At 52.3% G+C, this 27,228-nt stretch overlaps 1 protein-coding gene across 3 annotated transcripts; it reads right to left on the bottom strand.

Annotated features, from left to right (window-relative positions):
- Positions 1–5,824: 5,824 nt before the first annotated feature.
- Positions 5,825–12,376, bottom strand: DOK3 (docking protein 3). 3 transcript variants are annotated; one of them, XM_059417482.1, is made up of 6 exons: positions 12,241–12,376; positions 10,778–10,889; positions 9,560–9,865; positions 7,118–7,217; positions 6,836–7,008; positions 5,825–6,735 (listed from the first exon to the last, which is right to left on the bottom strand). In XM_059417482.1, exons 2-6 carry the CDS (start codon positions 10,841–10,843, stop codon positions 6,037–6,039), a joined length of 1,344 nt encoding a protein of 447 aa, XP_059273465.1. In that variant the 5' UTR covers positions 10,844–10,889; positions 12,241–12,376; the 3' UTR covers positions 5,825–6,036. The 3 variants fall into 3 exon arrangements, with proteins under 3 accessions (XP_059273465.1, XP_059273464.1, XP_059273463.1); XM_059417481.1 differs by having other exon boundaries at positions 10,778–10,973; XM_059417480.1 differs by lacking the exon at positions 12,241–12,376 and having other exon boundaries at positions 6,836–7,005; positions 10,778–10,891.
- Between the last annotated feature and the right edge of the window lie 14,852 nt (positions 12,377–27,228).

The raw sequence follows: 27,228 nt of genomic DNA on the forward strand, positions 1-27,228 counted from the left end.
TGAGCCCGCGGGAGGGGGCGGAACCATAGGCCACGCCCCGTTAAAGTCACGCCCGCGAGCGGCCGCTCTACGACAGGGAAGCCACACCCAATCCTTTTGCCCCGCCCAATCACGAAGTCCCGTTTTGCTTTGAGCTGGAAGGTCTGGCCTGCCGGGGACCCCCTTGGCGGGGCGGAGCCTGGGCGGGGTCTGGACGGGATCTGGGCGGGGACTGGGCTTCAGGTTCCTCTCGTCTGGGAGCCTGCGAGAAGCTCGCCCAGCCCCTTGCGCCTCCTTCTGGCCGAGCAGAAAGAAAGCGGCCTTCGAAACCAAGCGGACCTGGACATCCTGAATCTGTTTCCTCCTCGGAAAAAATGGGGCAATAATACTAACCTTGCAGGTCCATCGTGAGGATATGCATTGTTTGGCATAGGGTGCAAGTCATCGGCGTCTCCAGAATTTCTAGATCGGAGGGACTTGCGGGTGTGCAACACCTCGAGGTGGAGTTAGTTGGGGTGGGGACAGGGGATCTTGAAGTTAGGTTTGTAAAACTCTACAGACGGCAGAAAATAATGGCAAGAGAGGACAGAGTTGGAAGGGGACCCTGGCTGGAATCTGAGCCTGACCCCAGGCAGTCAACATCCCTTTGCTTTGTAATGACTCCACACTGTTGAAATGTTCTGTTGCCTGGTACCCCACTCCAGAGAAGGCAGCACCTGCAGTGGGGATGTAAGAGAGTGAGTGACTCTAGCAGAGGTGTTGGAGACCCCACTTTGTCCCAAGTGGTCATCTCAGGCAGCTAGCACAGGTGGCAGGGGAAATGGAGCAGAAACAGCAGTGTGTGGCTGAGTGAATAGGCATCTACCCCTCTGTTCCTTCTAGGGCATGGGGCTGCTCTTCTCCCCCCTCTGCCAACATCACATTTCCCTCTTTTGTGCATCATTTCCCTCACTACACAGACTGCTGTAAGAGTTACCTTTAAAGAAATCCTCTCTTGACCCCACCTCCCCTCCAGTTATTGCTCTTCTATTTTACTCCGTTTTCAAAAAATTGATTTTATTTATTTGAGAGAGAGAGTGAGAGAGAGAGAGAGTGCAGCTGGGAGGGAGATGGAGAAGCACACTCCCACTGAACAGACTCCTGGGATACAGGATTCCAGGATCCTGGGATCATGATCTGAGCCAAAGGCAGATGCTCAAACGATTGAGCCAGGTGTCCCTTATTCTGTCCTTTTGAGAGTACAGTTTCTCAAAGCAGTTGTCTATAGCCCTTGTCTATAGCAAGGGCTATAGACAACTGCTCTTGCTATAGACAAATGCACTTGCTTTCCTCCTGCTCTTTCTTGGACTCATTCCACTCGGGCCCTTGATTCCACCAGTCCTCTAAATTAATTCCCTCTTTTCGGGGTCTCCAGTGATCTCCAAGTTATCAAGTCAATGGTGATTTGTCAGCTTTCCTTTTACTCTGCGTGGGAGTAGCACTGGCCCAGGTGCCTTCCCCTTTGCCCCTGGCTTCATGCCTCATCCTGACACTGGTTATTCCTTCTCCACCTCCCTTGGCAGGCCTGCATCTGCCTCCCAACATGGCCATGAAATATTCCCTCACTGCATTCATTTGCCTGGACCCCATCTTGTCCTGTGACTATCAGTAACACCTATGTGCCAAGGACTCCCACATTATATGTCCAGTCCTGACCCCCCCTTCCCAAAATTCCAGGTTCTATTATAGAACATTGTATCCACCCTCTGTTTACAGGTCTACCAGATACCTCAACTCATCAAATCCTAATTTAAACTTGTGATTTTCCACCTCCCTAATTTCTTCCTCACCTTAGTAAATGACATCACCATTCATCCACCTGATTCAGTAAAAAACTATGACATTATCCTTCCTTTCTCTGTTATACCCTAAATTCTACAAATTCCACCTTCAGAATATGTTCCATATTTGGTCACCGCTGCCACTGTTGTTCCAGCCATTCGTCTTGTGTCTGGACACCTTAACGGTCTCCTAAAAGATCTTCCTGCTTCTACCCTTACCTAACCCGGAACCTCCATGCAGCAGCTGTGATATTTTTTAAGCAAAAATCACACCACATCACACTCAGCTTTCAGCATTCCAGTAAGCTCATGTTGCACTTGAAATAAAACTAAGGTCCTTAAGATGTACATGACATTAATAAGCTGAGTCTACCTCCCACTGCTCCCCTCCTCGCTGAGTGTACCTCCCACCGCTCCCCTCCTTGTTCACTCTACCCCAGCCACTCCAGCCTCCTCACTGTTCCTGCAGCACGTCAAGCATATTCCTGCCCCAGGCACTTTGTACTTGTACCCCCTTCTGCTTGGAACAGTTTCCCCTGCTACCTAAACAACAGGCTCTCTCACTTTGTTCAGATCTTTGCTCAGCTGTTGCCTCCTCCAAAAGGTCTGCCTTCTCTGCTCACCCTATCTAAGACAATAGCCCCTTGACATGTCACTCACATTGGGCGCGTAGCCCTTTACCCTGTTTTATTTTTCCCCATAGCACTTAACACCACCTGACATTATATTTGGTGTTGGTTTCTTTCTTTCTTTTTTAAAAGATTTTATTTATTTGACAGACAGAGATCACAAATAGGCAGAGAGGCAGGCAGAGAGAGAGAGAGGAGGAAGCAGGCTCCTTGCTGAGCAGAGAGCCCTATGTGTTACTTGATTCCAGGACCCTGGGATCATGACCTGAGCCGAAGGCAGAGGCTTAACCCACTGAGTCACCCAGGCGCCCTAGGTGCTTGTTTCTTCGTTGCTTTTTGTTCTCATTACAGTGGGAGTCCCATTAGAGCAGGGGTTTGTCTGTCTTATCCACCATTTCCCCAGTGTGTACACAGTGGATGTGACTGAAGAGATGAAGGAAGGATTGAGAAAGTGAAACAGCAAATGAGTAAAGGAACAAGTGGCAGCCTGGGGCTCCTGGCAGTCCTCCAGCAGAGGACGCCAGGGTCCCATTCCTTGGCTGTGCAAGGCTAAGGCCTGGATGAAGCCACCAGTGTTCCCTGCAAAGGCAGCCCAAGGGGAGAAACGGGCCCCAGGCTAGGACACAGTGCCCCCTAGTGTCCAGGACACGTGCAGCTCCAGGGCGAGGTCTTAGAATCCTTAAGATTTGCAAAGACTTTCTGTTTTACAGATTGGTTGGATTCTCACAAAAACTGCCATAAAGCAAAGAGTCTTAGATTTGTAATAAAAAAGCATGCCAGGAAAGAGTCCTACATTCTAGTTCTGGCCATGACCCTAATTCTCTGGGTAACCTTCAGTGTCCTAGGATTTGCTGAGTTGTCAAGGGCTGGCTTGTCACCGTAGGGCGGAGGGGTCCTTGCTGCAGCCAATGGGACTAGGAAACCTCCTGGCCTCAGCGTGCTTTATGGCCGGCAGCCTGATCGATCATGGGAAGACTTTCCCTATCATAGGGAAGACATTCCCCCCTCCCATGAGTGGGGCATAAACCTATCTCCCCCTGCCTCAAACATCCTTCCAGGCTTTTCTCTCTGTGGCACAGCACTGAACCCTGGCGCCCACAACCTGCTTTCACACATTGCTTTTAGAGACGTCTTTCAGACATCTGGGAGTCTGGTGTGCAGTTGGAATCTTAAATCTGGAGTTCAGCGGGACAGGTCTGTGCTGAGATGTACTTTTGGGAGTCCTGAGCCTTTAGATTGTCTATGAGATCTGGAGAAGGAATTGGCTCACTTATAGTGGTGGTTCTCCACCTTGGACTCCAACTGATGAAATCGCAGCTTCTGGGTGTAGGACAAGGCAGGGGCATTTTGAAAAAGGCTCCAGGTGATTCCGTGTGCAGCCAGGGTTGAGATACACTGAGGCTGAAGCCCCAGGCATGACTCTGGCAGGAGAGGGGACAGCAGAGGCTGGGAAGGAGAGATCTGTGGGGAGAGAGGAGAGCCAAGTGAAGATGGTCTTTTAAGGAGCCATGTCAAATGCTGCTGAGAAGTTGGGGAGAACATGTTGCTTTAGTTTTGGGGAACAAGAAGTTGGTGACCATAATAAGAGGAGTGTAATGGATCCGTGGGGCCTACAGGGAGACTTGAGTTGGTCAAGGGAGAATAGGAAAAAGTGGAAATGAAAGTAATCAACAACTCTTTGGAGGAGTTTCGTTGTGAAGGGGAAAAGGGAACAAGGAGGTGGCTGAAGCAGAATGCAAGGTCAAAGGTTTCCTCTGAAGATGTGAAATTTGGAATCATTTGCTTGTGGCTGGGAAGGATGACATTGACTGTGGAGTTCATGGGTTGAGGTGAGGGGACGGCTTGGTTTGCCAGTCTGTGAGGGGAGGGGAGCTGGGGTCAGAGCGTGTGGGGTGGGGAGCAGACACTGCTGTCCCTGTAGGCCAGGATGGAGATGGCGTGGCTCCTTCACTCGCTAGTGAAGGGCTGGGAAGCTGGCGGGGGGATGGTGGTTTGCTGCTGTCTGCTGCCTGCCATCTCTCCAAGAGACCTTTGAGATGAGAATGAGCAGGGATGGAGAGAAGAAGGTGAGAAGGTCTTGGGATGTCGGATCTCTCTGGAGAGCCTGTCTGTCTGAGCTTTGAGATCACATCGTTAGAGAATGTGGCAGGCCTGGTCATGTGGATGTCTCTGGCTGCAGGGGCACATATGGAGAAGAGGTGGGTTTCCCTGAGGTTGGGCACTGTGCCTGACAAATAAGACGGAAGAAGAGAGGAGCACAAAGGCTTTGCAAAGAATCCAAGTTGGACAAGGGTGGCGTTGCAGAGAGCAATGGCACAGATGGTGGGGAAAGGCTCCTGTAGGCCAGTGTGGTTTCACCCACATGAAAGAGACAAGGAGGTGGCCAGAGGTGGATGCTTGGAAATGAGATTGCGAAGAGGGAGCCTCGCGGTCATGGAGAGGTTCGGAGTATGCCGATGGCAGGGGCAGCAGAGGTGGGGCTGAGGTCAAGGGGCTGGGGGCAAGACTCTCGGGGGCATGAGGTTTTGTACATGGAAGCCTCGGGCATGGTGACAGGAGTAGCATGGGGGCACCAAAGTCTTCAAGACACTTGCTTTATTTCCCTCTGGAATGTGAGGTCCTTGAGAACAGAACTCCCCTGAATTATGAGGTGCCTGGGTGGCTCGGGCGGTTACACAGCTGACTCTTGATTTCAGCTCAGGTTATGATCTCAGGGTTGGGAGATTGTGCTCTGCTTTGGGCTCTGTGCTGAGCATGGAGCCTGCTCAGGATTCTCTCTGCCTCTGCTCCCCCCACCTCATACACTCACACCCTTCCGCACCCCCACGCATTACCTCCTCCCCCGCTCAGGCTACCTGGTCTCCAGTTGGGCTCCCTCAGATTTGTTTTCCACACTGCTCCTTCCATAATCTGACTGTGTCTCTCTGCTGAGGAGGAGACCAAGCCCACTGAGGCTCATCAGGCCTCTCTTGCTTGGCCACCAGCTCCCTGTCAGCCCCACACTTTCCCCTTCATCTCTGGGCCAGTGCAGACCCACCTGCAGCCGGGAAAGACCTGGGGCTTTGCAGCCCACCTGGGAAGGCGCCCCCACTTCCCATCCTTCACACTGAACTCAGAGGGCACCTCCCCCACTGCCAGGCCCAATTTCTGTTCCAGCCTGACTGTCCCCGTCATTTTTGTTGCTCAGGACTGAATACATGGGCCCCAATTATCTGCATCCCACCCCTCTGCTTGAGTGGATCTGAGCCCATGGGTCATGGAGGTCAAGTCCACACTGGGTGTGTCTGTGGCACCCAGAATGGGTGCGGGAGTGAGGGCCCGCGTGCATGCAGCTGGGTGAGTGCCACCGACAGGAGCGTAAGGGAGGAGCTGAGGGCTGTGCACTACCAGTGGGACCAAGAGCAGAGCTGGGAGGTTTTATTACCAGCAAATCTATACACTGTACATGGCAGTCGGGGGTGGTGGGTGGGGTCCCCCCCAGCCTGCCTGCCTTACCCGCCCGGGGCCAGCGTGGATGCAGGGGTGTGTCCCAGATGTCCACTGTTGGCCCTGGCCCGGGAACAGCAGAACACTTTTCTCTTCTCCTGTCCCAGAGTCACACAGGACTTTCAGGGCCGGTCACAGGGGGCCGGGCCCTTCTTCCGCTCACGGCTCAGGAGCGTTACCAGCTTGGCCTTGAAGCCCGTGGGAGCACTGGGGCGGCCAGAGCTCACAGTTTCATCACTGTCGCCCAGCTCCAGTTCCAGCAGCCTCCGGTACTGCGCCTCCAGGCTGCTGTCATGGGTGGGGCCCGGCCAGCCCAGGTCCTCGCTGTTGTGGTAGATGGGGCTGGCCAGGGGGCTGCGGCGGCTGGAACCCTCCTGCCCTGGGTCCCCGTCCCTGAGCAGCACGGGGCCTGCCTCCAACATGCACAGGTTCTCATAGAGGTGCTCGGCGTTGGCTGGGGGTCCACTGGCCCGCTTGCATACCGATGCGTAGAGCCCAGACACCGGCTCATCGTGGGGCACCGGGTTTAGCTGTGGGGGCAGGCTCTGAGGGCCCGGATCTGCTAGTTGTGCCCTCCAAGAGCTGGGCGGCTCCAGCCCTGGGGGCATCTCCCGAAGCTCTCCTGGCGGGTCCAGTGAGGGCAGGGAGGTGGCCCGAGGCAGGGGACAGGGCCGGGGTCCAGCCAGCTCTGGCAGCCGTTCCCGCTGGCGGGCAATGGCAGCGGCCACTGCCCTGCACAGGTCAGGGGCTCGGGGGCTACTGAAGGCGAAGAGACCCTCGCCCGAGTCACAGCGGCGTCCAGCTTCAAAGGAGAACACGTCCTGGACATGGGGTTGGGGTGGTATGGGTGGGTTAGCGGCAGAGGGACCTAAGCACCCCTCCACCCACCAGCTTTCTGGCAGGGCACTCCCTGCCCCTCACCTTGTCAGAGCCGAACTTGCGCAGGAAGCGGTAGGGCCAGGTATAGAGGGCCTGGGGGCTGGAGGCTTCCCTCAGCTGGATGGTGTCTTGGCCTAGCACTAGGAGGTAGGGCCCCTTCAGCTGGCAGCGGGTGGCAGCTTCGGTCCTCTGCACCACCACTGGAAACTCGCCTGCTGCAGGCAGGAGAGCAGAGAGGCCATCAGGTACAGCACGCCTGGGCCCCAAAGATCCCAGCCCCGGGTAGAGGACGGCTGAGGCTGCCCCTGCACCTCCCTGACTCACCTTCCTGCCAGGAGGAGTAGATGGAATTCTCCTCCATGGGGACCAGGCCCCTCTTGGAAGCTTCCACCTCCCCTGGGCCTGAGGAACTCTCCCCTGTGCCCTGGAGAATGAAGAAAGGTCAGAAGTTAGAGCCCTCCCCCCCTCCTCTTTCCACATCCTTCCCCTGGGTCCAGTAACCCAAGACTTCAGGCCAAGAACATCCAGGGACCAGGGTGCCACTTCCAGCTCTGTTCCTGACACACTGTGCCACCCTGGGGACCCCTCTGCTTCCCCACCTGCAGCCCCCCAGGCGCCCCCTTGAGGCTGCTGAGAGTTGTAAAGTAAGTGACACATGAGAAGGTCCCTTCTGCACTGGTACTTGGCCAGGGATGGGGCCTGCCTGTGTGTGTCCCTAACAGCTTGGAGTGATTAAGGGGCAGGAGCTTCAGGGGTGGCACCTGTGAGTGAACTGGCTTTTCCAGCCTTCTCCAGGCCGCTTTTACCAGCTCCTCTCTATCCTCTGAGCTCTGTCAGCATCTCCACCACAACCACCGTGGCCCACAGTAGCACAGCCACGGTCACATGCAACAGCTTCCTCACTGGTCTCCTTGTTCTTGTCCATTTCCTTTTTTTTTTTTTTTTTTTGCTTTTACCTTAATATATGGTGATAGGGGTGCCTGGGTGGCTCAGTTGATTAAGTGTCTGCCTCCGGCTCAGGTCATGATCCCAGAGTCCTGGGTCCCTGCTCAGTGGAGAGCCTGCTTCTCTCTCTCCCTCCCTGCCCCTTTCTCTGCTCATACTCCCTCCCTCTCTGTCTGTCAAATAAATAACATCTTAAAAAAATATTGTGGTAAAATACACCACGTAAAATTTACCATTTCACCATTTTAAAGTGTATAACTCAGTGGTTTTAGTATAGTCACAAGATTATGTAATGGTCACCTTTACTTAGTTCCAGAATTTTTTTTATTTTAAGATTTTATTTACTTAATTGACACAGCAAGAGAGAAAGAGGACAAGCAGCGGGAGCAGCAGGCAGAGAGAGAGGGAGAAGCAGGCTCTTTGCTGAGCAGGGAGCCCAACATGGGTGTTGATCCCAGGACCCCACGATCATGAGCTGAGCCGAAGGCAGACGCTCAACTGACTGAAGCACCCAGGCGTGTCTAGTTCCAGAATTTTTCATCATTCCACATGGAAACCTATTAGTAGTCACTCCTCACCCTCCCCAGCCCCTGGCGACCACTAAGCTACTTTCTGTCCCTATGGATTGGCCTATTCCAGTGTGTTTGACATACATAGAAGGATACTAATGTGTGGTCTTTTGTGTCTGGTCCCCTTTATTTAGCATGATGTTCTCCAGGTTCATTTACGGTGTTAGCATGTATCACTACCTCATTCTTTTTTTATTTTTTTAATGGTCAGGTAATATTCTGTTGTATGGCTAGATTATATTGGGTGTATAAGTTAGCAGACATTGAGGTTGTCTGCATCTTTGGCTATTGTGAATACTGCTGCTCTGAGCATTCTCATACAAGTTCTGTTTGAACACCTGCTTCGATTCTCTTGGGTATACACCTACGAGTGGAATTGCTGGGTCATATGGTAACTCTATGTTTAACTTTTTGAGGAACTGCTAGGCTCATTTCCTTTTGGTCTGTCATAGACCCTGTGAAGCTTATTTTTTTTTTTTAAACGATTTTATTTATTTATTTGACAGACAGAGATCACAAGTAGGCAGAGACAGAGAGGGAGGCAGGCTCCCCACTGAGCAGAGACCCCAATGCAGGGCTCGATCCCAGGACCCTGGGATCATGACCTGAGCCGAAGGCAGAGACTTTAACCCACTGAGCCACCCAGGTGCCCCGACCCTGTGAAGCTTTAAAGCTCTCAGTCCCTGTCTCTCCAAAGAACCTCCCCCCACCAAAGGCATCTGTCTCACTCACCCCAGACTCTGCATATATCCCAAAGTAGTTCCAGCTGGCTCCCACCAAATTCTCCATCTTTGCCTTCTCTTGGGCTCCCTCCCACTACTTACCCTCCAGCCATGATGGCCTTTCTGCCCCTTGAACACACCAAACTTTCCCATGCCACAGGGTCTTTGCCCATGCTGCTTCTTCTGTTCAAGACACTTCTCAGACCTCAGTGTCTGGATCACTCTTGCCTCAGATCTTTGCCTGATGGGTTCTTGTTTGTCCTTGAGGACTCGGCTCACTGTCCCTTGCTGAGAGGTCTTCCCATCTAACATCCTGCCATTCACATCTGGTCCCACCACCCTTTCATTTTCTCCACAGCATAAATGGCTGTGGAGGCACTTCGGGGCACTTCGGGGCTATTTCCCCAAAGGCTTGTGGGTGCTCGGCAGGTGCTTGCTGGGTGACAGGGTGTGAGTGAGCATGGAGATGAACAAGGCCAGGTGGCCCACCTCTGGCCTCTGGATGCCCTGCCCACCCACCTTATGCTCACCTGGAAGGCCAGCTGGCAGATGGGGCCCATCCATTCCTGGCGATGCTGTGCGGCCAGTAGGTGGCTTCGCTCTGTGGTGGTGAGCAGGAAGGCGCTGGTGTCCTTGGGGCAGCTCTCGCCGTCAGCCGGCAGCACAGACACGCAGTCTGCCAGGCGGATGACTCGCCGTTCCCCACGCCGGCTGGGTCCTGTAGGCCTGTCCCCTGTTGGCCCCAGGCCACCTTCCCGGACCTCCCAGCTCTCCAGCCGTGCCACACCTGATGGGCTTCCTGCATACAGCAGACCCCATACCTTCCGCCAGGACTTCTGTGGGATGGGGGAAAGACACTTGGGTGGTGGTTCTCCCGGTAGTTCAGCTCAGCACCAGCAAGGGCTCCTGGTCACCTGCCTGGCCTCTGCTTCCCCCAGATCCTCAGGGCCCTAGAGGAGGAGGCCCTGCCAGGGCCAGAGGAGCAGGGGGAAGAGTCCGTGCTTGGGGCTGGTCAGCTGTGGGTTCAAATCCACACCACCAATTGCCTCACTGGGACCCCTATGAGCACTAGGGCCCTCATATCTCAGAAGCCATGGGAAGACAAGGTTGGGGCTTCTACTGGATTGTGTCTCCGATGCGGTTCAAGCAGACCACCTGACACTATCTTTACATTGGTGCCCCCTACGCTCTCTCCATGAAGAGAAGGTCACCTGGGCCATGGGACAAGGGCTGAGGCAGGAGGGAGGCCTCAGCTCACGATGGTGAGGAAGGAAACATGCAAATAGTGTCAAGCAAAGGAAACAGACTGTTTATCTCCCTGGGCAGCAGCTGCAGCCGAGCAGTGAGGGTGTGGGGCCTGCTGCCCGGGGAGAGAAGTGAACTCCCCAACTGTGGCCGGTAACAGGGCTGGGAGGGGCTGAGCCCTCTTCTGCAGGGTGGGCCTTCTCTACAGGGGCCACAAGGCTGAAGGCTGCTGGGTCATCCGACCTCTCAGCTCTGCCCTGCCCCAACATTGGGGTTCTCAGATCCTCTGCGCTCTTGGCTTCCCCATAGGTAAACAGGGCAGGCTCTCTAAAAGGCCCACTTAGCCCAACCCTCTCAAGCTGAGAATGGGGCTCTGTTCTACTCCCCAGCTCCTTGGTTGGGTTCCCCACCGACTCCCTTCCCCATTCTCTCAGCTCCGGGCCGGCTGAGGCTGGGGCCCACGCCTACTGTCCTGGGCAGCTCCTGGAAGCCGGGGTCCCCACCTTGCCGAATTTGATGTGCTGCTGGTAGAGGATGCCGTCCTTGACGGGAGTCTCCAGAGGCTCCATGGCCGCTGCCAGGCCCCAGGACTGCCTCTCCGAGGGCCTGAGGAGACTGGTGACAGGCCGGAGGGGAACTCCTCACACTTCCCCTTCTGGCCACTTCCCCCTCCCTCTGTCCAGAGAGGCAGCTGCAGGGCTGGGGGGGAGGGGAGCCTGTCTTCAGTAAAGGAGCTCAGATAGGGGGTGGGGACATCACATACTTCTTCCTTGGGGTCCTGCCGGCTCAAGGTGCCCACCTGTGCCCAGCAGGGGCTTCAGACCACCGGAGGGCACCTGACCTCTGCCTCCACCTGGGTCAGCTGGCTGTGAGTCAGAAGCTCCGAGCTCTCCTCTGTGCAGTGCAGCCATATACCCTGCCACCTGACATTCCTGCCGCCGGGTCCCTGCCCAAGAACCTCCTCTAGTCAGACTGGCCAGCTCCTTGCTTTCCGACTCTTGAGCCCTGGTTGGTACCCTCTCAGCGCCGCTCTGCTTGTCTTTATCTTGGAAATATTTCTAATATTCACCTGCTCCCCTCTGTCTTCACAGTCCCTGTCCATTACCAGCCTCTTAGCTCCCCATTGAACCACTGCCCCACAGGGCCCACTGTGGTCTTTTCCACCAACCCCATACCAACCCCTCCAACTCCCCCCATGTTCTGGCCTCCACCTCCCCTCAGCCCAGTGCCTCCAGAGAAACCCTTACCGCTGTGCCACTTAAGCTCTGGGCTGCCTTTTTCCCTGGGAGGCCCCTCTTGACCACCCAACACTGAGAACAAGGGCCCCACCAGTGAACCTGTCCTCACGCCACAGCCCGGTCATGTGAGTGTGGGTGGCATGCCCCTAGTGGGTCCCTGGAGAGCTCACATGCTCTTTTGAAACTTTGCTTCTGGCTAGGCACCTATTTATTTATTTATTTTTGCCTCACCTTGCTGGAGACTACCGTTGGGGCTCTGAGTATGTGTCTGAATTCTGGGGACAGCCTCTTGTCACTCATTCAATGCCACCTTTAGGAAGGCCTGGGTAACCAGCCTGAGCAATACCATTTGGGGTCACATATGGGGGGTGGGCAGGAAGTCTTTTCCAAGGGCCTTTCCACCTGACTTTGTGTCCCTTGTGGCCTGGGAAGCCTCAAGCTCCGGCAGCCGGACACCCTGTCCTTTGCATTCTCATTGCCATTTCAATGATGAGGAAATTGAGGCTCAGAAACATTAAGTAACCTGCCCAAGACCAAACACCAAGTGACAAACACGACTTGAGCAACTGCTGTCCTGCCGGGATAAGCATGTGGTCTCGCACATGAAGTGCCAGGCCCAGAGGAACTGCGTGCGGCCTGTGCTCTTCCTCTGCCTGTCCCTTGCCAGATGCTGAGATCCTGCACCATCTGCCACCCCGTTATTCCCAACTCCTGTCTCTCCCACTTACCTAAGAGCCTTCCAGCAGGCGTCTCCCTAGATGGCCTGGATCCTGAGCCCAGCAGAGAGCCAGGCACAGAGTGAAGTCAGTGAGTGCTAGCGGCATTAGTGGCTGTCCTGTGGTGTCTGCTGCTCCCTCAGCAAGGCAAACAGAGGGATCCCCCTGGGAGTCTGTGTGGGCAGGCAAGCGGGCAGGGGGCCTGAGGCAGGAAGTCACCTCCCAAGGGGCCCCAGGAGCTTCATACAATTGACAGGAAGAGGGAGGCTGGGGCAAAGTTGGAGATTATAAGAGCCAACCAGAGACCAGAAAATCTACCCATTTCCCCCTGGCTCACCAATATGGTCTCTCCCTGAGTCACAAATCCAGCTAAGTCCAGAGGAGATACCCAGGCCCCCACCAGGGAGCCCTGGCTACGTGGCTCTCCCCACAACTAAGGCCCTGCAGGCCAAGTGTTGGCAGTAGAGGCGGAGTCCTGCGTTATGGCTCAGGGGTCCCCAATCTGGAGGGCTTGAGGGCCAGGCCTCGGAGGATGGAAGCCTGAAAACCCAACCGAAGGTTAGGGTTCGGGCCTAGGGCATGGCAGGTCCCAACTGCCAGTGCTGTGGTTGGATTCCTGCGGGGCTGAGTAGAGGGCGGGTTGGGTCGGCATTTGGACGTTTAGAGCGCTTTCTCACAGGCTTCAGACAACACCATGCGGGACCCCGGGCCAGGCCTAGGCGGCTCCCCCGAAGGCCCCCACCGCTGGAATTGAGCTCGGCAGGGCTTTCCGGCCAATTCTCGCGAGCTTTTTGCTCAAATCAACACCGATGTGGGCAGAAAGCTCATGAGAATTGGCCGGCACTGGGTGGTGATTCAGACCGTGAGAGGGCCCCGCGGTGGGAGCGCTTTCTCACTAGGTGTGTGTTGGGACCGTGTGGGACTGCGGCTGGGCCCAAGCGGCTCCCTGAGGGCCCTGCGGAGGAAAGCTCCCCGGGGGCAGAGTTAAGGTAGGGTGTGAGCATTAGCATCAGGCTCCCGCTATTTTTAGCAAAAGGGTGCGCTGAAGGTGAGGGTGGCCTGAGGTGTGCCTGCAGGTTCCTCTGGCTCTGAGTGTTTCCCGCAGCTCCCAAGGGCACGGTTTCCTCCTGGGTGGCAGGCGGAGTCCCGTGGTATGGCTCAAGTCTGGAGGGCTTGAGGGCCAGGCCTCGGCGGAGGGAAGGCTGAGAACCCAACCCTGGGTTAGGGTTCGGGCCTAGGGGCATAGCAGGCCCCCCACCTGCCAGTGTGAGGCGGGCTCCCTGGGGTGCTGAGTAGAGGGCGGGTTGGGCCAGCATTCTGAGGCGACCTGGGCAGCGTGGGCACCCGGAGTTTAGAGAGCTTTCTCACAGGCTTCAGGTGACACAACGCAGGACCCTGGTCCTTTCCCAGGTGGCTCCCCAGAAGACCCCCGCCACCGGAAGTATGTTTGCCAGGGCTTTCCGGCCAATTCTCAGGAGCTTTCTGCCCAGATCAATGTCAATTTGGGCAGAAAGCTCGTGAGAATTGGCCGGCGCTAGGCGGCGATTTGGGCCTCACACTTGGGCCTGCTGGGAGCGCATTCTCACTAGGTGCGTGTTTGGGACATGTAGGACTGTGGTCCAGGTCCAGGCAGCTTCTCTGACGGCAGCCAGGGAGGCAAGCTCCCCAGGGGCAGCAGAGTTGAGGGACGGGGAGAGGCTGAGCCGCCGGCTCTTAGTTTGTAGCCCAGGGTGGTGCAGAGGGTGAGGGTGGCATGAAGGGGGCATGTAGGTATCTCCCACTCTGAGGGTTTTGCACAGGTCCCAGTGTTACGGCCTCCTCCTGGGTGGCAGGCCGAGTCCTGGAGTGTGGCTCAGGGGTCCCCAGTCTGGAGGGATCGGAGGGTCAGGCCTCTTGGGATGGAAGACTGACAACCCAAACTAGAGTCAGGGTTCAGGCCTTGGTGCATGGCAGGCCCTATGTGTTGGTGCTGTGGCGGGATCCCTGAGGGACTGAGTGGAGGGCGTGGTTCAGACGGGGCATCAAGTCCGGGTTTGTGGTTCAGGGGGCCGCCAATTATGGGGGTTGCATCAGGGGTACATGCAGGTTTCTATGCTCTGAGGGTTCTCTGCAGCTCCAAAGGGCACAGTTTCCTCCTGGGTGGTAGGCGAACTCCTGGTGTGTGGCTCAGGGGTCCCCACTGGGGGGCTTGGGGTCCAGCCTTCTGGGGATGGAAGACTGAGAACCACACCCATGTTAGGGTTCGGGCCTATGGGCATGGTAGGCCCATCTGCCAGTGCTGAGGTGGGCTTCATGGAGAACTGAGTAGAAGAAAGTCTTGGCCAGCGTTTGGAGGCGATCTTGAGGATTCCCAGTCCCCCTAGCACACCCCCAGTCCTCCTGAGTGCCCCTTGTCATGGCACTTGTAACACGTGGCTGTCATTTTTGTCTCTCAATCTGTTCTTTTTGCTTGGAGTAGATCTCTCTCACAGATGCCTGGCTAGATGACAGGTGGATGAATGGTTTTGGGATCTTTTGTCCTGAAACAGCAGGCATCCCTCAAAACCCTGATGGGCAGGGGGAGTCTCTGTCCCTCTGTGTGCCCCCAGGCTTGGTAGAACCTAGTGTCCAGGGCAAGGGATTTGGGAGTTCTCCCAGATTAATATTGTTCTACGAAAGTGGCTTCCTTCCGAGATCACTACTATGGAAACACATTGCGTGGCTGTTCCTGCAGGACAGAAAGCATGCTGCTGTATTGTATCATCCTTGCACACTGTGGCTACCAAAGAGGAAATGCACGCTCACCCTCACAAGTTCACACTTACACCTCTGTTTCTAAGCATCACTACACGGAAATGACAGTGAATTCTCGTTGGTCTGGAGACCTGAATAGACATGCCATTCAAGGTGTCAGTAGAGGAAGATGGAGATGGTGTTGTGGCTAAAAGGATGGAAGTCCTTGACTCTGGGGGTGAAGAAATTAGATTTGACCCAGAAGGCGTTACGATCTACTCAAAGAAGGGACATGATCCTAGGGTCCTGGAGACCAGGGATCGGCACAGACTTTTCTGGAAAGTCTTCTGTAAAGATTTTCTATTAGGTGTTGCAGTCCACGTGGTGTGTCTGCCAATGACTCCACTCTGGCATTGTGGCTTGAAAGCAGCCAAGACTGTCCATAACTAATGTTCCAGCCACACTAGATTGAAAGAATATGGGGGGGGGTGTCCCATCGGGCCCATGGGTGGTAGTTTTCCACACCCCAGATCTGCAACATGATAGGTGATGGAGGAGAGGCCTCCTCTTTCCCAGTGGCAGAGTGGGAAGACACTGGGATCCATTCTGTCTGACCCCGGCCCCTGCACTTGAAAGAAAGAAAAGATGATAGTGAGCTTGGCCAACAGTGAAGGCCTCAGCAATTCCCTCCCCCACTGCCCATGTCTCTGGAGGCCTTGAACTTCCCACCACACGTTTGTCTGTGGTTGAATTCCGTGTAGGTATTGTTTGGCTGAGTCAGTCCCCATTGCCTGGCGGGTATATCTTGCGGGTTATGTACCATGCAGAGAGGGTCATCTTGTTCAGGCCAAGACCCTGAACACCTTTAGGGTTCTCCTGAGTTAGCAGAGGATCTAGCATGTGTGGCCTTCAGGACAAGTCCTACTGAGCCCTCTTCAATGTTATGGTGCACCTGGATTCCTGGGCCCTCTGTGGCATTGCATGCGCCTGGCCTAGGCCTCTTGTGCATTCACGATGGAAAAGCCTAGCCTTTCCCATCTTCCTCTATCCTCTGTCAGCATCTGGGTTTCCCACCAACTGTGTCTGTGCAGACAAACTCGGAGATGGTCTATGGCTTGGGACTCCATTGACATCCCAGAGTCTCGTTATACCCAGTGTCAGAGCTGACATGACCTTAGTTCCCAGAATAGGCCCCATGAAGAGTCCCAGGAGAGTCTTGGTGTGTAGGAAAGATCAATGGGTGATTGTGGCTCTAGCTAAAGCCACTCCGGGGGATCATGCTGGAGGCCTTCTTCCATCTCAGTCTGGCTCTTCCCCTGATTGCCCAGACGACCTAGGAGAGTCCCTTCATTGGAGCTTGAGGCTCATCCTTTCTCAAATGGGGAAATATGTTTAGATGAATTGATTCATTCAAGATGATGGAATGAACTCCTAGGAAGTTCAGGGCAGTCTCCAAGATGGATTCTACCTCAGGAGTTCGGACTCCCACGGTCCCTGCTCCTATGGACTTCCCCCATTGGACACAATGGCTGTTCCATGGAGGTTCCCCAGGGCAACACTGGGCTAGCCATTGTCTTCAGGATGTGCCCCAGGCCATGTGTTGTGGCTGAGGGGCCATGAGCAATTCTGAACACAGACCCAATTTTCAGCTGTGCTGCCTTCCTTGAACACAGATAGCAGTGCCTGGCTCAGGCCTTCACTGCTACAGCTGAGCCAGCTCAGTGAGGACCTTGGCCTGGGACACTAGCCCCATGACACTGTGAGGGCACTCGGAGTCCACAGTAAAGTCATGCAATGGGACAACGGCTTCTGCCTCAGGGTAGAGGATGCGAGGTACTGTTTCACAGCTAACATGACCAAAAAGATCATTTAAATGACAGAATAGTAAGTAGTTCCACGTACTCTGTATGATGGCAGTGATGGGAAAAGTGAACGATGGGGTCAGAAAGGGGAATGGGAATTCCAGGAAGCAGGCTGGAGTCGTAAGGGGATAGGAGGTGTCTCGTGGAGGGAGGGACCAGGAGGCTCCTCATGGGTTCCAACAGTGCAGCATAGGGGTGTGTGCTTCGGCTGACCCTTGACCCCTGCAGGCATTCTAGCTCCACAGGATGTACAGAAATGCAAATTGGCCTGAGCAAAAGCCCTTCTGGTCTATCTTCTTGGTTCCTGGGTGTGGCTCTTTCTTGGCTTCTGGAGGCTGTTGATTCTCCTTTGTTTTCCTCTGTGCTGCACTATTTTGTGTGGATTCAGGGCTTTTAGTTGACACAAGTTCTTCCTGCAAGGAAGTGGAGAAGAAGCCATCCTTGTTTCCTAAGTTGACCTGAATAGATTCCATCATCATAGCCCTTTCCTAGGCCTCAACGGCCTTCATGTGCTCTCCGAGTATGAGATTTGAGAAAACATCATCTATTCTTAACAGGTTGAAAGAATTATTTTGGATTTTAAAAAATTCAACAAAGTCACACTTTTCATCATCTCTACCGTGGTCTGTAAACACTGAACAAGGTTTGACAGCATGAAGGAAGAAAGGGCTTTGCCATGGGGTTAAGGGCATTGTTTACTCACTGCTGCCCCCGTGTGGCCACTCTCCAGATGGCACGTGGCCGAATGGGTTCTGATTTACAGGATTCCAGGGAGAATAAGACAAGAAGGTTGGTCCCTAAATTCCCTAGCTCCTAAAAACTGATGAGGGAGCAGGAGGCTGGCTGAGAACGGAGCAGGGGCTGGCACCTTGCACCCCCTCTCCACCCACTCCCCTTGGTAATATGTGTGACATTTCACAGGCACCCCTGACTGCCCTAAAAGAAGAGCAAATGGTTATCTTGCAGAGATCACAGTCCTGCAAGGCAGGAGTCTCTCTTGGTTTACAAATGTCCTTGAGATTTACAACAAAGAAGTTGCCTTATCAATAGCCCAATTTCCAAAGATACATAACTCAGTTCCTCAAGCCCTAACGTCACCCTCCCCTCCATAAAAAAACCGAAGGAGATGGAGGTAGAAGGAAAAGTAAATAAAGTTAAATTTCTTTCAAGACCTAAATCTCACTAACAAGGACGTTTGATAGCAGGAATGTAACATTCTACCAGGAGACTCCCTGGGACTTCATAAAAAACCATCCTCTAATTTATGAGCAGTTTTAAGAATAGAGTGTCTCTTAACTAGATATTAGGGTTAGGTGTATGTCAATCTTACCTGCCTAAGGTGTTTTTAAAAAATACATTGGGAGAGGATATAGTCACCAAGGCACTGAGCACATGACCTGACCCTGGAAATAGGTCACTAAACGTAATGATTGTATCATTGGAGCTGAGGACCAGGAGTTGGTCCTCTAGGTACTTGGCTGGTAGCCTCTGTGGCCAGCTGGCCATCTCCTCCCGACAGCCACACCCAGCTCAGCCCCTCCACTGCTCTGCTCAAGGGCAGCAAACAGACGGACCAGGGGCAGGTGGGACTCCCTCCTGTCAGGCATGGCTTGCTTCAGACAGGTAGAGAAGTGGGCCAGCTCCCATGCACATGACATGTTCCTTTGGTTCCTTACATTGGCCTCCCCTTTCTGAACCTTTCTCCTGAAACTTTCGCTCCTGGGAGAACTTGGGTTTGCAGATTTCTGTTGACATTTCGAAGTGTAGATCTGTGTTGCCTAGATCTGAGGTCAGAGATGAAGGCAGGAAAAGTCATCCTACTCTGAAAGCAGCCAAAAGAAAGATCAAGTGTGCTCTGTCCCTGGCATCTCAGGTTTGAAACCCATAGCCAACTACGTACTTCATGTTCTACACGATCAGCTTGATGGACTCACGGATGCATGTGACATGAAATCATACTGAAAGAGATCTCCTTACCAAACTTTTGCCTTGCAGAAGACAGTTTAGGGACACCGCCCCTCTCCCGCGCTGTCATTTCCGGTCTGGCCAATGCCCAGTCACACTGACACATGTAGCCACCCAAGGGCTCAGCTGTGACATCATCCTGGAGTACCCCTGGTTCCCCTGCTCCCAGGTCTGGCCAACCCTACACACCCCCAGTCCTCCCCAACATCCCCCATAGTGACACAACTGTGACATCCTCCTGGAGCAATTCTGGCCCCCCTGGCCCCCAGGATACCCAACCCTGCACACCCCCAGTCCTCCTGAGTGTCCCTTGTCATGGCACTTGTCACACAAGGCTGTCATTTCTTTTCTCTCTGTTTGTATTTTCTCCTTGGCATAGATCTCACAATGCCTGGCTGGATGTCAGGTGAATGAGTGGTTTCAGGATCTTTTGTCCTGGAACTGTAGGCATCCTTCAAAACCCTGATGGGCAGGGGGAGTCTCTGTCCCTCTGTGTGTCCCCAGCCTCAGTGGAACCTAGTGTCCAGGACAAGAGACTTGGGAGTCCTCCCAGATGAATTTGTTTTATGAAGGATGCTTCCTTCTGAGATCACTGTTCACCCACATTGTGTGGCCGTTCCTGCGGGACAGAAATCATGCTGTCTTGTGTCCTCCTTGCACACTGTGGCTACCAAAGAGGAAACGCACGCTCACCCTCACAAGTTCACACTTAGAGCATCACTACATGGAAACGACAGTGAATTCCCGTTGGGTGGCAGACCTGTAGACTTGCCCTTCAAGGTGTCAGTAGAGGAGGATGGAGGTGGCATTGTGGCTAAAAGGATGGGAGTCCTTGCCTTTGGGCTGAAGAACTTAGATTTCACCCAGAAGGTGCTATGTTCTTCTCAAAGAAGGGACATAATCCTAGGATTTGATACCATGGATCGGCTCACACTTTTCTGGAAAGTCTTCTGTAATGATTTTCTATTAGGTGTTGCAGTCCGTGTGGTGTCCATGACAATGACTCCACTCTTGCACTGTGGCTTGAAAGCAGCCACAGACCATCCATAACTAGTGTCCCAGTCACACTGGGTTGAAAGAATATGGGGGGAGGTCCCTTTGGGCCCATGGGTGGTAGTTTCCTACACCCCAGATCTGCATCATGGTGGATGTAGGGGGAGAGGGCTCTTCTTTTCCAGTGGCAGAATGGGAAGACACTGGGTTCTATCCTGCCTAACCCCGGCCCCTGCACTTGAAAGGAAAAATAGTTGATAGTGAGCTTGGCCAACAGTTAAGGCCTCACCTACCTCCCATCCCCCACCCTGCCCATGTCTCTGGAGGCCTTGAGCTTCCCACCACACATTTGTCTGTGGTTGAATTCCATGTAGGTATTGTTTGGCTGAGTCAGTCCCCATTGCCTGGTGGGTATAACTTGTGGGTTAGGTACCACGCAGAGGGTCATCTTGTTCAGGCCAAGACCCTGAGCACCTTTAGGGCTCTCCTAGTTAGAGGAGGATCTAGCGTGTGTAGACTTCAGGACGAGTCCGACTGAGCCCTCTGCAATGTTATGGTGCACCTGGCTTCCTGGGCCCTCTGTGGCATTGCTCGGGCCTGGCCTAGGCCTCTTGTGCAGTTACGATGGAAAAGCCTAGCCTTTCCCATCTTCCTCTGTCCTCTGTCAGCATCTGGGTTTCCCACCCACTGTGTCTTTGCAGACAAACTCTGAGATGGTCTATGGCTTGGGACTCCATTGACATCCCAGAGTCTCATTATACCCAGTGTCAGAGCTGACATGACCTTAGTTCCCAGAATAGGCCCCATGAAGAGTCCCAGGAGAGTCTTGGTGTACAGGAAAGATCAATGGGTGATTGTGGCTCTAGCTAAAGCCACTCCGGGGGATCATGCTGGAGGCCATCTTCCATCTCAGTCTGGCTCTTCCCCTGATTGCCCAGATAACCTAGGAGAGTCCCTTCATTGGAGCTTGAGGCTCATCCTTTCTCAGATGGGGAAGTATGTTTAGATGAATTGATTCATTCAAGACGATGGAATGAACTCCTAGGAAGTTCAGGGCAGTCTCCAAGATGGATTCTACCTCAGGAGTTCGGACTCCCACGGTCCCCGTTCCTATGGACTTCCCCCATTGGACACAAGGGCTGTTCAGTGGAGATACCCCAGGGTGACACTGGGTTGGCCCCTGTCCTCAGGGTGTGCCCCAGGCCATGTGTTGTGGCTGAGGGGCCATGAGCAATTCTGAACACAGACCCAATTTTCAGCTGTGCTGCCTTCCTTGAACACAGATAGCAGTGCCTGGCTCAGGCCTTCACTGCTACAGCTGAGCCAGCTCAGTGAGGACCTTGGCCTGGGACACTAGCCCCATGACACTGTGAGGGCACTCGGAGTCCACAGTAAAGTCATGCAATGGGACAACGGCTTCTGCCTCAGGGTAGATGATGCGAGGTATTGTTTCCCAGCAAACATGACAAAAACCACTTAAATGAAAGAACAGTTAAGTAGTTCCGCATACTCTCTATGATGGCAGTGATGGGAAAATTGAACAATGGGGTCTGAAAGGGGAATGGGAATTCCAAGAAGCAGGCTGGAGTCGTAAGGGGATAGGAGGTGTCTCATGGAGGGAGGGACCAGGAGGCTCATCATGGGTTCCAACAGTGTAGCATTAGGGTGTGTGCTCTGCCTGACCCAAGCCCCCTGGGAGCACTGGGGGCATTCTAGCTCCAGAGGGTCTACAGAAATGCAAACTGGCCTGAATTCTATTAATTTGGGGTTGGACTCTTGGGTTTTTCTCATAAAGTATCATGTCATCTGGGAAGAGAGCATTTGACTTCTTTGCCAATTTGAATTGCCAATTTGCCAAGTGAATTATTTCTTTTTGTAGTCTGATTGCTGAGGCTAGGAGTTCTAGCACTGAGTTGAACAGCAGTGCTGAGGGTGGACATCCCTGTTGTGTTCCTGCTCTTCAGGAAAAAGCCCTCAGCTTTTCCCCATTGAGAATGGTATTCGCTGTGGGCTTTTCATAGATGCTTTTTATAAAACTGAGGAATGTCCCCTCTATCCCTACATTCCAAAGAGTTTTAATCAGGAAAGGGTGCTGTGTTTTGTTAAATGCTTTTTCTGCATTCATTGAGAGAATCCTATGGTTCTTGTCTTTTCTTTGATTAATGTTCTCTATCATGTGACTGATTTGCCTATGTTGATCCACACACTTGGATACCAGGAATAAATTCCAGCTGGTCATGATGGATAATCCTTTTAATGTCCTGTTGGATCCTATCAGCTAGGATCGTGTTGAGTATTTTGGCACCGATGTTCTTCAGGGATATTGCTTGGTAATTCTCCTTTTTGATGGGAATCTTTGCCTGTTTGGGGGATCAAGGTAATGCTGGCCTCGTAGAATAAGTTTGGAAATCTTCCTTCTGTTTCTACTTTTTGAAACAGCTTCAGAAGAATAGGTATTATTTCTTCTTTGAATGATAGCCTTGCTGGATAAGGTATCCTTGGCTGCATGCTCTTCTCATTTAGCATTCTGAATATGTCTTGCCAGCCCTTTCTGGCTTGCTAGGTCTCTGGGGACAGGCCCGACATTATTCTGATGCTCCTCCCTCCATCCATCAGAAATCTCTTCCCCTGGGCTGCTTTCTGGATTGCTTTCTTGGTTCAAAGATCTTCAAGTTTTCCATTTTTAATTCTAATAGTGTATTTATAGATGATTTTATATTTTCTATGTACACCCTCATATGATCTGTGAATAATCACAATTATCCCCCCAATTCTTATTCTTTCTGTTTCTCTGGCCTTATAACACTTGGTAGATTCTTCAATGCAATGTTGACTAGAGTAGCATGGTTTGAAGATTTTAATATACCTTTCTCAATAGCTGATAGACAAAGCAGATGAAACATTCATAACAAATGTGACTTAATTGACATATACGAACCATTACACATTAAGTACACAATACATTATTTTCAAGTTGTCCTAGGATATGTACCCAAGTAGGTGAAATGTTGGGCTGTGAAGCAAGTCTACACATTTTAAAGTCTGAAATTAGCTAGATTATATTCTTAGACCACAGGAGAATTGAGCCATATTCATAATGAAAAGAAAACCAGGAAGTCCCTCAATGTTTAAAAATTAAATATAACTTTGCTACATATTCTAAGGGCCAGAGAGGGAATCACAAGGGAAATTCTCAACCTTTCCTACATCAGAGCTTGCAGACAATGGCACTCTATCTGGGAAGAGCAGTATAATTATCTAGACTGGAGTTGAGCCTTAAGTCAGAGTTCTGCCTGCCCCAGCCACACCTGGCAGCCTTGGCCTGTGGTCCCCCCACAGCTGCTCTTTCTGGTGGCCCTGAGCTAAGGGGGACAATATGGCCACATGGAAATGGGAAGCTCCACACCCTGAGTGATGACGGTGCTACTGTATTGTCCTCACCAGTCCAACAGCATGCTTTCTGAGGTAAATATGACAAAATAACAGGTTTTTGACCTTCCTTAAGGCTTGAAAATCATCTTGTAAGTCATCTTTTAGAAACACGGATTCAACATGTGTTCTTCCTTCTGGAAAAGAAATAGACCCCACTAGTAATCATGACTTCCTGAGCACCTGCTCTTGAGAGCCATCACACCGGCTCTTTGTGGAGTTCTCCCTCTTAAACTTCCAAACTATGATGTAGGTATTACTAGTCACATTTTCTAGATGGCTAGATAGGGGCTCAGAGCTGATTCGAGTCACAGAGGATTTGAGTCAGAAACCTAATTGGGATCCCCAAACTGACTCCAAATCCCTTGTTATTCCATACACGGTACTATTTCCCTCATATCTCTGGTCTTCTCAATCTGGAAACATCTCAAGTCTCAGGATTTTCTTGTTGTGTGGTCACCTGGAATGAATTCAGCTGGCCTTTTTACTTCTGCCCATCATGATCATCAAGCATGGAGGACCTCTGAGTAAGATACACAAAGATCCCTAGGAATAGATATATTATAATATTTTTCTGATATTAAAGTCACTGAAAGAACTATCTTTTCAAAATTGATTCCAGTTCTGGTATGTTCAGAGTGTGCTGCAAGACAGGTCTGAAACAGTATTTAAAAACACTCAGCTTAGCCTCTTCTACAAAGTGAGACAATGCTTATAAACTTTATTAAGCTATTCTCTTACCCACCATTACTTACTTCCCAACCATTGTAGTGTTTATATGGTATGACTGTGACGTACATTAGTTGAAATTTGGAGGGAAAGAACTAAGACAGTGTATCCAAGCTTTAGGGAGACTTCATGTTTCAATTAGTGTTGTGACCATGAGCTACTCTGTTTTATTCTGTAATCCAAAGGAATGGTGCCAGACATCTCTAAGATCTTGAGAAGTTCTACAATTCTGACTTTAAATTTTCTGTGTGCTTCAGAAATTTGGGCAGGAGAAAGGGAGGAGCCGAGCTTCTGTGAACACCTCTGTTGACCATGGAACAGGTAGACTTCTGTAGGCATCATTTTGATTTCTTAGTAGGATAGTTAAAGGTGCTTTCATCTCAAGTTTCTCTCTTTAGTAGTAATTAGAATGGTAATGGACATTTTTGTCTTTTACCATCCATGGACCTGGATCCTGGGCTCCCAGGGAAGCTATCCTTTAACATTTTACCAAGCTCAAAATGACTGGGCAAAACCTCAGAGCATGGGCCCTATTTCTGCCCTAAGCACATGTTGTACATACATCTCCTTTGAGAAGAAAAGAGAACCAAAAAAATGCTATATGCAAACATAAAGATAAGAAAAACAAAAGGACCTCTCCTGTTCCCATAAGATTCAAGTCATACTGACTTGCACATACTGAAAACATAAGAAAAAGTCTGTAACTTTCTGCAGTGTTCTTCCTCATGATGATGTGTCACTGTGTATGTAAAACAAGAGACCGAATATAGAAACCTGCCCCAAATGTTCCTCCCCCCCCCCCCCCCAGCACTCCCTTCCTTGTGAAGAATATGTCTCCCAGGCAGCTGTCTTGACTTGGGTTTGAATAAAACTCTCTTCTTTTCTCTCTAAAATGTTTAAAGGGGTTTCCTCCTTTAGTGTTGACAATAACAATATGTTTTCTTTTTCTTTTTTTTTTTTAAATTTTATTTATTTATTTGACACAGAGAGAGAGAGATCACAAGTAAGCAGGAGCGGGGCGGGAAGCCGGCTCCCTGCTGAGCCAAGACCTTGATGCGGGGGTTTGATCCCAGGACCCCTGAGATCATGACCTGAGCTGAAGGCAGAGGCTTAACCCACTGAGTCACCCAGATGCCCCTGTTTTTTTTTTTTCTTTTCTTTTTTCTTTTTTTAAAAAGATTTTATTTATTTATTTGGCAGACAGAGATCACAAGTAGGCAGAGAGGCAGGCAGAGAGAGGAGGCAGCGGGCCCCCTGCTGAGCAAAGAGCCCGACGTGGGCCTCCATCCCAGGACCCTGGGATCATGACCTGAGCTGAAGGCAGAGGCTTTAACCCACTGAGCCACCCAGGCGCCCCCCTGTTTTCTTTTTAAGTGAAAAATCAATGTCCCTGGTTCACCACTTCAACAACACGGAAGGGCGGCTGTTTTTTTTTTTTTTTTTTTAAGATTTTATTTATTTATTTGACTGACAGAGATCACAAGTAGGCAGAGAAGCAGGCAGAGAGAGAGGAGGAAGCAGGCTCCCTGCTGAGCAGAGAGCCCAATGTGGGGCTTGATCCCAGGACCCTGAGATCATGACCTGAGCTGAAGGCAGAGGCTTCAACCCACTGAGCCACCCAGGCGCCCCAGGGCGGCTGTTCTTGTTCATCCTGGAGCTTCCCTGCAGAACCAAGCATATGAATATATATTCCAGCACAAATGGACTCATCCTGGAAGGATGCTCAGAAGGTCTGAGAAGCACTATCCACTCCATGGGTGAGCCCAGAAAGTGAAGCTCCTCCCGCTTAGAGCATTATTTTTTGGGTCTTCAAATTGCCTTGGAAATGTGGGAAACCATTGCATTTCCTTTTTTATTTTTCTAAGATTTTATTTATTATTTGACAGAGACACAGTGAGAGAGGGAACACAAGCAGGAGGAGTGGGAGGGGGAGAAGCAGGCCTCCCGGTGAGTCGTGAGCCAGACGCCAGGCTAGATTACAATACCCTGGGATCATGACCTGAGCTGAAGACAGACGCTTAATGATCAAGCCACCCAGGTGCCCCAACCATTGCATTAAGCCTGGGAAGGTCTGAGAGCAGCAGACCTTGCCAGGAGCCAGGAACAGCTCCGCAGGCAGGGCTGGTGCAAGAACGGAAGCAGCAGGGTTCTGAGGGTGGTCTGCAGCCAGAGGGGTCTCCGAAAGGGGCCAGATGTCTGGGAGAGGGGGTTTCCTGCCCACGACCCAACCCTGGCTGCCCAGAGGAGCCAGGTGTTCCAGCGAGGAGGTGTGGTCTCCGGGAGTACTACAGAAGCGGGGAGGTGCCGGTGTAAGGGCGGGTACAGGCAGGCTCGGCATCCAATGGGCTCAGGGCGCCACCCTCCCCGTCGAATGAGCACGTGGGGGTGGAGCTATGTCTTCTGTGGGCGTACCCAGAGCTAGCTTAGTTTGCAGAGGCGGAGCGGGCACGCCGGAGCTTGGAGAGATCCTGGGCGGGAGTCCTCTTTCGGTGAGTGTGGACTGTGCGCTGGCTGGGGTCTTGGGGGTAGTGTCCTCAAAGGGTGCATGAAGCGTGTTCATTGTGGGGACCGAGATGGGTTTTCTTTTTCCCTTGAAATTCTCTTCTGCCTGATGTCCATCAACTGTCCCTCTCCCCCAGACCCCTGGACTCCAGGGCGCCTGCTCACCCAAGCTTTTGTGGGATGGGTTGCAGACATTTCAGGGTTTCCCATGTTTCCCAGGAAGAGTGCATGTAAAGACAGCCCACAGTCCCCAGCTTCAGTGGGGTGCCTCCTGTCCCCTGGCACAGTGCAGGTAGTGGACCTTGAGCAGCACCCTAAGTTCAGCAGGGTGTTCCCTGTTCCCCATTCCCCGCAGGTGTGGCGCTAACAAGCCCAGAACAGTTCCCCATCTTCAACATTTTGTGCCCTGTCTGCGGGGTTGGTGGTAATGGGCTGTCATGGTTGTGCAGAGGGTCCTCAAATTTCCTGCCCCACACTCCAGGCACAGGTGTGGTGCTAACAAGCCCCAGAGCCATCCCTGAGCTTCAGCATTTTGCCCAGTGTCCTAGGAATGGTGGTAATGGGCTGTCAGGATCCCGCTGGAGGGTTCTCCAGGTTCCTGTCTGCTCCCCACCCCCCAAGTGTGGTGGTAACAGCCCCAGAGCCAATTTTAGCATTGTGCCCCATGTCCCAGGGGATGGTGGTAATGGGCTGTCAGGATCCTGCAGGAGCCACCTCCAGGTGGGGGCCTGGAAGCTGGAGAGTTCCAGCATCACGAGAGTTCCAATTAAGGTAGAGGGAAAATTCAAAATGATTCAAAGTCGGCTTT

Source organism: Mustela nigripes, chromosome 12 (genome assembly GCF_022355385.1).
Source record: "Mustela nigripes isolate SB6536 chromosome 12, MUSNIG.SB6536, whole genome shotgun sequence".
NCBI classification, from domain to species: Eukaryota; Metazoa; Chordata; class Mammalia; order Carnivora; family Mustelidae; genus Mustela; species Mustela nigripes.

Coding starts and splice junctions, on each gene's coding strand:
- DOK3 (XM_059417482.1), bottom strand. CDS start 10,843: ATGGAGCCTCTGGAGACTCCCGTCAAGGACGGCATCCTCTACCAGCAG. Junction 7,009..7,117: donor CTACTCCTCCTGGCAGGAAG/GTGAGTCAGGGA, acceptor TCCTGCCTGCAG/CAGGCGAGTTTCCAGTGGTG. Junction 6,736..6,835: donor GCAAGTTCGGCTCTGACAAG/GTGAGGGGCAGG, acceptor CCCCATGTCCAG/GACGTGTTCTCCTTTGAAGC.